The 9,394-nt window shown below is 41.4% G+C and overlaps 1 protein-coding gene and 1 long non-coding RNA gene across 3 annotated transcripts in view; one reads left to right on the forward strand and one right to left on the reverse strand.

Annotated features, from left to right (window-relative positions):
- The window catches only part of LOC107664006 (tetra-peptide repeat homeobox protein 1-like), a 14,550-nt gene extending 12,183 nt beyond the window's left edge, over positions 1-2,367 (reverse strand). Inside the window, exons 1-2 of the mRNA XM_016454449.1 lie at positions 1,957-2,367; positions 1,842-1,922 (exon numbers count right to left, since the gene is read on the reverse strand). Coding sequence (XP_016309935.1) covers positions 1,842-1,922; positions 1,957-2,266 — 391 coding nt within the window. The 5' untranslated portion in view covers positions 2,267-2,367. The remainder of the gene's footprint in view (positions 1-1,841; positions 1,923-1,956) is intronic.
- The window catches only part of LOC107664007 (uncharacterized), a 22,400-nt gene that overhangs the window by 7,600 nt on the left and 5,406 nt on the right, over positions 1-9,394 (forward strand). For both annotated transcript variants that reach the window (XR_001631415.1, XR_001631414.1), the window contains one exon: positions 518-649. This is a non-coding gene — a long non-coding RNA (uncharacterized LOC107664007). The remainder of the gene's footprint in view (positions 1-517; positions 650-9,394) is intronic.

Here is a 9,394-nt window from a genome sequence, read left to right on the forward strand (position 1 = left end):
AACTGTGACGATTTGTTAATCTAATGAATAACTGATTTGTTAAATCAAATGAAAAATTGTGTGTTTGATTGGTCCAAACGTTACACCTGAGAGCATATAAGGCCTGCACACTATGCTATTCTCCAGTAAGTATATTCGCTTCTCATGCGGCAAGCAGGGCATAGCTGGTGGATCTCTCCACTCGATATTTCAGAGAACCGGGGTTACGACAGTAACCTATTGTTCTCTATCATCATCTCGTGTTCGAGATCCACCTATGGGAGAGACATGGACAGCTCCCCGATTGCCCAATACACTCACAGTGAGGTTCTGTAACCCAGAGAAGGACGGTCACCCCAAGGGGCGGTGCCTGACACATCCCATAATCATGCACCTGACAATCCTGACACACACACACCGTTGATGAAATGCATTGATCGTGCATTGACCTAAGTGAGGCTGCTCCACGGGAGGCCCCATTACAAATGCTGAATCCATACTCCCTGGCCTCCCCTAATGACCCTCTTGAATCCTCTAGTGAACGGTTTCTGTCCGGCGAGGCTGACGGTCGTGCCGTCCCGTCGAGTATGTTCTTCTGATAAAGACTGCCCTGGAGGACACAAATGCTGTCGATTTGACTGTGGGCCTGTTTGCGTGCTGCCTGTTTTCAGTGAGTTTCAGTTAATAATGGATGCTAAGGGTCAAAAACATACGCGCGCGCGAGTAACACATTGAATTCAATGTAAGTTTTTAAGCATGAAACATGTATGAGGCCCACACATGTAAATAAATCCAGCAACATATATGAAAGGAAAATAAATGCATGCTTGGTGACACGAATGTGCATGACCCAAAGGCCCACTCACCCTTCGTTCCTTTACTACAATGTGTAAATGGGAGGAAGAGAGGAAGGTAACAAGGAGCTATGAAGACCCCACCCCTAAAACAGAATATGCTGCCGAAGTTTTGGTGACATCCAAGCGGTAGTAACGCACAAACGTATGGGGAGAGGCCCAGCTGGCAGCAGAGCAGATGTCCTGCAGTGACACTCTCCCGAACAAGGCCCAAGAGGCAGCTAAGCCCCTCGTGGAATGAGCTCTGATGTTCCCTGGGGGCTGCACACCCATCGATTCATATGCCAAAGCAATAGCTTCCACAAGCCAATGCGCTGTTTGCGTGCTGCCTGTTTTCAGTGAGTTTCAGTTAATAATGGATGCTAAGGGTCAAAAACATACGCGCGCGCGAGTAACACATTGAATTCAATGTAAGTTTTTAAGCAGAGACTTTGCCTTTTGTTGTTCTCGTCTAAAGTAGGTTTGAATTCATAGCTCAGGATAGTTTTAAGCACAGATTGGCTTTACAAAATAAAGAGGAATAATACTTGGAATATAATTCACTCTGTAGGTAAAACTTGCTACTCATGCTTTCAGTGTTTCGTGCTGTATGTAGAAGTGGCATACTCATATGGTCAGGGAAGCGGTTATGGTCAGGTAAGCGGTCAGGGAAGCGGCTATGGTCAGGGAAGCGGCCAGGGTCAGGGAAGTGGTCAGGGAAGCGGTCAGGGTCAGGGCAGCGGCCACGGTCAGGGAAGCGGCTATGGTCAGGGAAGCGGTCAGGGATGCGGCTATGGTCAGGGAAGCGGTCAGGGTTGCACGAGGAATGGACCGAGAGTGCATGTAGCTCATTGACGCGTTTAACTGAAGCCAAGGCCAAGAGCAAAGCTGTCTTGAAGGACAGCAGCTTCAGGGAAATACTTCCCAGGGGCTCAAAAGGGGATTGAGACAGAGCCTCCAGCACCATGGAGAGGTCCCATTCAGGAACAAAGCGGCTATGGTCAGGGAAGCGGTCAGGGATGCGGCTATGGTCAGGGAAGCGGTCAGGGAAGCGGCCACGGTCAGGAAAGCGGTCAGGGAAGCGGCCAGGGTCAGGGAAGCGGCCACGGTCAGCCACGGTCAGGGAAGAGGTCAGGGAAGCGACCAGGGAAGCGACCAGGGAAGCGGCCACGGTCAGGGAAGCGGCCACAGTCAGGGAAGCGGTCACGGCCAGGGAAGCGGAAGCGGCCAGGGAAGTGGTCACGGCCAGGGAAGCGGTCAGGGAAGCGGCCATGGTCAGGGATGCAGTCAGGGAAGCGGCCATGGTCAGGGAAGCGGTCAGGGAAGCAGCTATGGTCAGGAAAGCGGCCAGGGCCAGTGAAGCGTTCAGGGAAGCGGCCAGAGAAGCGTTCAGGGAAGCAGTCAAGGGAATGGTCAGGGATGTGGTCAAGGAAATGGTCATGGGAATTTTGCATAACGCTTACTGGATAATCTTTTCAATTCAGTGCTTTATTCATATGTCATGTTTTCCCTGTTTGCTCAAACAGTTTAGAGATTTTCTGCCCTCCCCCCCACGCTAGCTTTCCCAAGGCAGATGAACTTAGAGTGGTTACAATCATCCGTGTTTAAATCGCGTTCAAATTTATTTGATTTTGATACAATATTCACGCTGAAGCTCGCAGGCGGCTATGGTAAGAGGCATGACATTTCCCGACCAGGCGCCGAGTGGTGCCAAACACAACACACACTGGCCCAGCTAACCAATCACAGCGCATTTTGTTTTTCAGAAGGCGGGCCTTCATTTGATACAGGAACTATTCGAGCCGTTTATGCCAGACTGGGCAGAGAGGTGTTGTAATGTAAAATATGTGAAAAATAATGTTTTTTTAACAACCTAGTATGAAAGCCTGTTCTAGTACACCCCCAAAACAATGTAGACCTTGTTTATGTACACTGTACATGAGGTGAGAAGAGTTAGCTATTTAGGTTGGTACATTAGCATGGACTCCCTAACTTTAACATTAGCTAGTTTTAGCAAGAGATACCTTGCAGCACAAGATGACATTAAAGGGTTAGTTCAACCAAAAATGAAAATTAGCCTGTGTTTTACTCACCCTGTGCTGCAAGGTATCTCTGGCTAAAACTAGCTAACGTTAAAGTTAGGGAGTCCATGCTAATGTACCAACCTAAATAGCTAACCCTTCTCACCTCATGTACAGTGTACATAAACAAGGTTTACATTTCAGTGCCTCTCCATATTCAACTGGTTAAATGTAAATTAATTTAATCGTACCCTGCGATACATGAACAGGCAACACCCGCTGACTGCAATGATAGAGCTTGGAATAGCCAGGACATTTTTTAATATTACTCTGACTGGATTTGTCTGAAAGAAGAAAGTCATATACACCTAGGATGCTTCGAGGGTGAGTAAAACACAGGCTAATTTTTATTTTTGGGTGAACTAACCCTTTAATGTCATCTTGTGCTGCAAGGTATCTCTGGCTAAAACTAGCTAACGTTAAAGTTAGGGAGTCCATGCTAATGTACCAACCTAAATAGCTAACCCTTCTCACCTCATGTACAGTGTACATAAACAAGGTTTACATTTCAGTGCCTCTCCATATTCAACTGGTTAAATGTAAATTAATTTAATCTTAACATGCTGTACATGAATGCTGGATGTTGTCATCTGCGATCGTGACGACCGTAACATGAGGCTTCTCCTGCTTGCATTGTGATCTGTAAAACCTCGCTTCCAAATTAATCTTGTTACCCACCATATTTATTCTAAAATATTTTAGATATCCCTCCATGGCATATTTAAGTCCCACTTGAATGTAAGACGTCGGCGTAATCACCCCCCGGAGCCGTGTGAGGCACATTTATTATGGATGCGCGCTTTATTTGACACTTCTTTTGGACTGATGAACTGCAACACCCGCTGAGAAATTGATCAAAAACATCTTGGGACAAGGTTTTCACACTGACTGCTGTCGTAGTAAGACAGTTAGCAACTCCGTTTGTTTGTCCGAGTTAGCAACAGCAACTAAGGGGGGGTGGTGCTTACCGATAGGTCAATTGAAAGCGTAGACGTGAAGTCGGACACTTTCTGCTTCCCGTAGAGATGTTTGCACAGTACTTGCATACTTTATCACAGATTAAGTGAATAAAATGCAATATTTGTCAAATACAGACGTTTCAGAGACGTTTTCATGAAGCAACAGAAACACTTCATGTACTGCAGCACCTGTACAAGACTGAAGTTGGTGCGGCGACGCACGTAGTGTGATGAGCGTCCCGAAGCTTCATCAGCGTCGCCCTGGAAACAAGCGAGGAGTACCTGGCCATCATCATCACAGGCTGATCGGTCACAGCTGCACCTCATCAGGCGGCGGCTACATAAGCCACGCAAGCCCTGCCATCTAGGAGATTCCTCCATGAGACTGAGCACTAACTCGCCCTCTCACTTTTCCCACAGAAAGCAGCGTGTGACCGACCAGCCCCACAGGAGCACTGCACGGACCCTCTGCACTGGGAAGACGGAAGAGAGCACTCACGGCACTGGAGCACCTACCTGGACCTTTCTCACTATCACCCATCACCCCAATAAATCCACCCTCCGGGGTATTGATTGAGATTACTTGTCGTGTGATTCTTCACCCCGTTACACTAGTTAAAAAAAATTACACTGCAGTTCAACTGCAGCTGCAGAGTGCAAAAATATATGCTATTTACACTAAGTGAAAATAGCAGTATTGTTTTTTTGCGATAAGCTATTTTCACTAAGTGCAAATAGCGATAGATTATATTTTCACTGTAAAAAAAAAGTATTTTCAAGTAAAGTTTTTTTTATATACTTTTAAGATTTGAAGTACACTACAAGTGCACATTAAATACAATTCATCAGACTTTTTTTTCTTTTTCCACAGAGGGACTCCATAGTGGGAACCTAGACTTGTGTTTTAACCTAGATCAAAAAATGATCTCTATGAAGAATTTCAGTCAGGTTTCAGGCCCCACCATAGCACAGAAACTGCACTTGATAAAATTACAAATGACTTGCTTCTTGCATCAGACCAAGGCTGTATCTCATTGCTAGTTTTACTTGATCTTTTCAATGATGAACTGTCTTTAACTGAAAAATTTGTGTTTACTATTGTCATTTTGCATTATTGATACTATTTTCCTAATTAATGCTGTTCAGTTGCTTTGACACAATCTGTATTGTTAAAAGCGCTATATAAATAAAGGTGACTTGACTTGACTTGTTTTGTCTGCAAAGTACGTTCATTTGCAGTAGACATGTGGAGCAGTGCATTAGCACACATTTCATATCTATCATTGCAAAATTTGTCTCTAAGAGGGTCGGTTCACTTTTGCAACTGGAAATAGAGCTGTAAAAAAGGTTAAATATCTTTCAAATTTGAAGAGTTCATTTGCAAAAACAGATAACTCCGTTTTTAACAATTTTCAAAAATCATGTTTTTTTCCATTGGGCATTCCAATTAATCTCAATCAAACTGCAGTTGGGTTATTTTGATTAGGTTAAAAAATAACTAAAAAATACAGCTAACTAACACAATAAAACAAGAAAAACATGATAACAATAAAAAACATGATTTTTGAAAATGTAAAAAAAATTTAGTTACCTGTTTTTGCGAATAAACTCTTCATTTGCAAAAAAATTAGTTTTCTTGGTCATTTTAAACCTAATGTTTATGTATCACATCTGTGGTATGCTGTAAATAAATCATTTTAATTAATAGTTTATACGAACCTATAGTAAACAAGTATAGTAAATGCATGTTTTTATAACATAAAACTATTTCGTTCCCTTTGTATTTCTGAAGAAGCACTGCTTTACACCGTTTGAAAATAGTTGGTTATAGTAATGGTTATTGATATAAAAAGACCTTTCACCACACTGGAACCAGCTACTGGACCCACAAACTGGTCCCAAGGGGTTTCTTTGTCTCAAATCCACCAAGGTCTCACTGACCTGTTTTGAGCCAAGGAAACAGTACTGATTAAGGTGCTCACCTTTCCACAGACCCTCTGTCCTCTATAACATATGGCAAACCTTGGAGTTCAAGGACACCACAGTTTCACAGATAATGGCTGATTCATTACCAGCACTGACATAAATCTTTCGACACCCCCCATCCTCTCCACCATAATCCAACCTTGCATTTTACTATCTGTGTGAAAAGTGTTTCAGTATGCTGCATGATGGTGCTCCAATTATTCCTACAAATCTAGTCAGTGTTTTTATGGCAGGAAGATTTAAACATACAGATGTGTGTTTGAACTGTGCCTATCTAAGATATGTAAGAGTCTTTTTTCTAAGGGTGTCTGGGATATGGTTACATGTTTTGCTTTGATGCAGACCAGTCCTCCCTCACTATTTGTCTTTTTTAACTGTCCTGCTTCTAGACCACCCCACTAGACCAAGGGAGACAAAGATGCAGTTGATAAATGCGACTGATGAGTGTGACATCCATTTATTCAGCAGCTGCAGGGAGATCAGGTAGTGTTTTATTTCAACATCTCTTACTGTGATATAATGTCACATATTTATCTGCTATGAATTCTTTCTTTTGAACTTTTCAAAAGTTTTTTCGAAATCTACTACCTACATTTGTGCATATGTGTAAAATACAAAGAGATGGAGGTAAGGTAGGTTGTAACACTTTCAGAAAAAATGGCCATCAGATCTTTTGAACTTTTCAAAAGTTTTTTCGAAATCTACTACCTACACCTAATATGTGCATCAGTGTAAAATACAAAGAGATGGAGGTAAGGTAGGTTGTAACACTTTCAGAAAAAATGGCCATCAGATTTAGGTTAAAAATACTTAAATACTCAGTACATATCAAATGATCTATAATAACGGACAAAGCAATAGTGACCATGTAATGAAAACAGCTACTCACACTTGTGTGGTGCAAAATCGTATCCAATATAGTCGGCACAGTATCGTCTTTTAGTTTCAATTGTTCTGAAATTCCTGTATCGAATTGTACCTTGTTTGTAAATGAATCCAAAGTAAAATGAAGTAAACAAAGGACCAAGCTCTTATTGTGGTGGTCTGGAACTTCATTAAAAATGAAGTTAATCAGCTCTTTCCTAACGTTGGGATCCAGAGGGAAGGCAATGCAAAGACTGATATTCCACAACTTTGCACTGCACAGTGTCTTGTTGTCTTCGCAGCCTCTTTATCGTTTGGCTTCTGTAGATCTGCGTGTTCGCCTCTCTCGTAAACACTACATGTACAAATCGGTGGGCAGGGCTAAACAGGCAGCGATGTAGAAGCAGGTGTTGGTCTTCTTCTGTGGAGGCGGTGTTTAGCCACACTATTACATCATAGAGTGGTACTTTCCACAAGCTGTCATTTTGGCAGACTGGTTTCAATACAAGCTGTTTTTAGACTAACAAGTATGTTTTGAGTTCTGAAACTTACAGGATGGTTTTATAGTACAACGACCTCTCAAATGTCAAAAGATCAAGGGAATTTTGATTTCTTAGTTCATGGCCCTTTAAAATGATTATAAATTAATCCTAATTGTAAATAAAATTGTTCAATATGTAAAATTTGCTAGTTTCAATCCTCAGATGTGATTGGATAAACACAAATAGGACTAGTGTGAGGTCTATAGCACTGGGACTTGTTACTATTTGTATCACTCTGTATGTGTTCTGTAATGAATTCACTAGTTAGGATTTTTCTATGAGTTGTTGTGCAGTTACCATTTGAGGGAATTTTGGTCATGATGCTGATGCAGTCTCTTGTTTCCATCTCAGGGAACCAGGATTCATACATAACCATAAGATGGTTGCATCATCTTTTATAAGTTATTAAATGATTCACTCAACCCATTTGTTAAAATACACTCTTTTATGTTAGAATATAACACCACTACTGTATAGAGATGCACATTCTGCTTTGTTTTTTGATATGTAAATTATTGTTTGACAGTTTTGTCAGAGAATTTTTTTAATTGTACAAAAGTTATTTTACACGTTTTTTTATTATCATTAAAAAATATATATTTAACGATTTCTTTACAGAGTTTTGCTATGTCTACTTAGGAAAGTGCTTGATTTTCAGCCCTGTAGCTGATTTCTACGTGGAATTTGTTAAACTGGTGGTGTTACTGTAGAACTCAATCTGTTATACTTTCCCCTACATACCTCTAGAGTGAGACAAAAACCGCATAAGTAATGGTTGCTTTGGGATTTGGGTTATTGCATTATGAACTGCTACTGAGATGACTTCAAATTTGAGAGTTCTTTTTAGCCATTATGATATTTTATACTCACGCTTCCCAAAAACAACTTCCTCCCTTGAGAAATATTATTATCATATTTGTCTATTTGTTTGCCTCGAGAAAAAACAGACGTTCAGTGAGGGACACACAAGACGGCTGTGATTTGGAGGAGGGGTATTATTATTATTTATTATTAGTCACCCGATGGAGGTCATCAAACAATCAGCTGAGAGCCTTTCTTTTCTTGTCCCACGCACTGTGAGGTGAAAGAACCATTTAACCTCATCAAATTTCATGCTATTTATGTAATATCACTCTATAATGCATTGACTGTGATGGTTATGGGTCGTTATTAAATGGTCCTGTAGGTTTTTACTTTATCTTGGTTAAACAAATCAGAGCGCTGGGACGAAGAAGCCTTTTTGGTTTCTGTTATTTCTTAAAGGACACTGTGTCCCCAGTCTAGGATGTTTGTAGAAGAAGATACACTCACCCTATCAGCATGCCATTTACATGAAGGATCATGTGAACTGGCGGACTCTCTGTTTAATAGAATAATACATTCAAAGTAACATCAACAATGGGCCTGTGAGTGATGAGCTCTACATGGATGGCTGAAAGGTGAACGGGATGTCAAATTCTTATTTCTCTCTCTCTCTCTCTTGCACTCGTCTCCGTCTTTGTCTTCTTCACACTCTGCCTGAGGCCATCTGGATGCTGGCAGTGTCTGCTCACTCAAGGTGAAAGTAAACTACGGCCTGCTCTGTCAGGACACTTTTACCACCAAGGCCGCTGCCTCAGATAGAATGCTGTAGTAGGCATAGATGCTATAAAACAACAGATAAATATATAAATAAATAAAGTATGTGTTTTATAACAAACAAAAGATAAATAATCATTTGTATTATAGCAATATTTTAATAGTAAATTTTTAAAGCATTTGTACTATTAAGCCACATGTGAAAATGTATTAATTACATTTCATTAGAATATTAAAACAAGTGACATCTGCAAGCTAATGATTTTAGACATTTATTCCCATACTAGAAAAATGCAAAAAGTTAAAGGGGTCATATGATGCGATTTCAATTTTTCCTTTCCCTTTGGAGTGTTACAAGCTCTTGGTGCATAAAGAAGATCTGTAAAGTTGCAAAGACTAAAGACGCTCCTTCATCGAATCCGCCGGCCGCCGCTCACTCTAGCCTGCCGCCTCTGCTCACTGTAGGCCGCCGCCGCTCACTCTAGCCCCGCCTCCGGCCTCCGCTCATTCTAGCCTGCCGTGTGTGACGCTGTGTGTTTCGTTGTGAAAGTGAAACTACTTTGTTTGGTCTT

The sequence above is a fragment of the Sinocyclocheilus anshuiensis genome, unplaced genomic scaffold, assembly GCF_001515605.1.
Source record: "Sinocyclocheilus anshuiensis isolate Anshui unplaced genomic scaffold, SAMN03320099.WGS_v1.1 scaffold247, whole genome shotgun sequence".
Taxonomy (NCBI): domain Eukaryota; kingdom Metazoa; phylum Chordata; class Actinopteri; order Cypriniformes; family Cyprinidae; genus Sinocyclocheilus; species Sinocyclocheilus anshuiensis.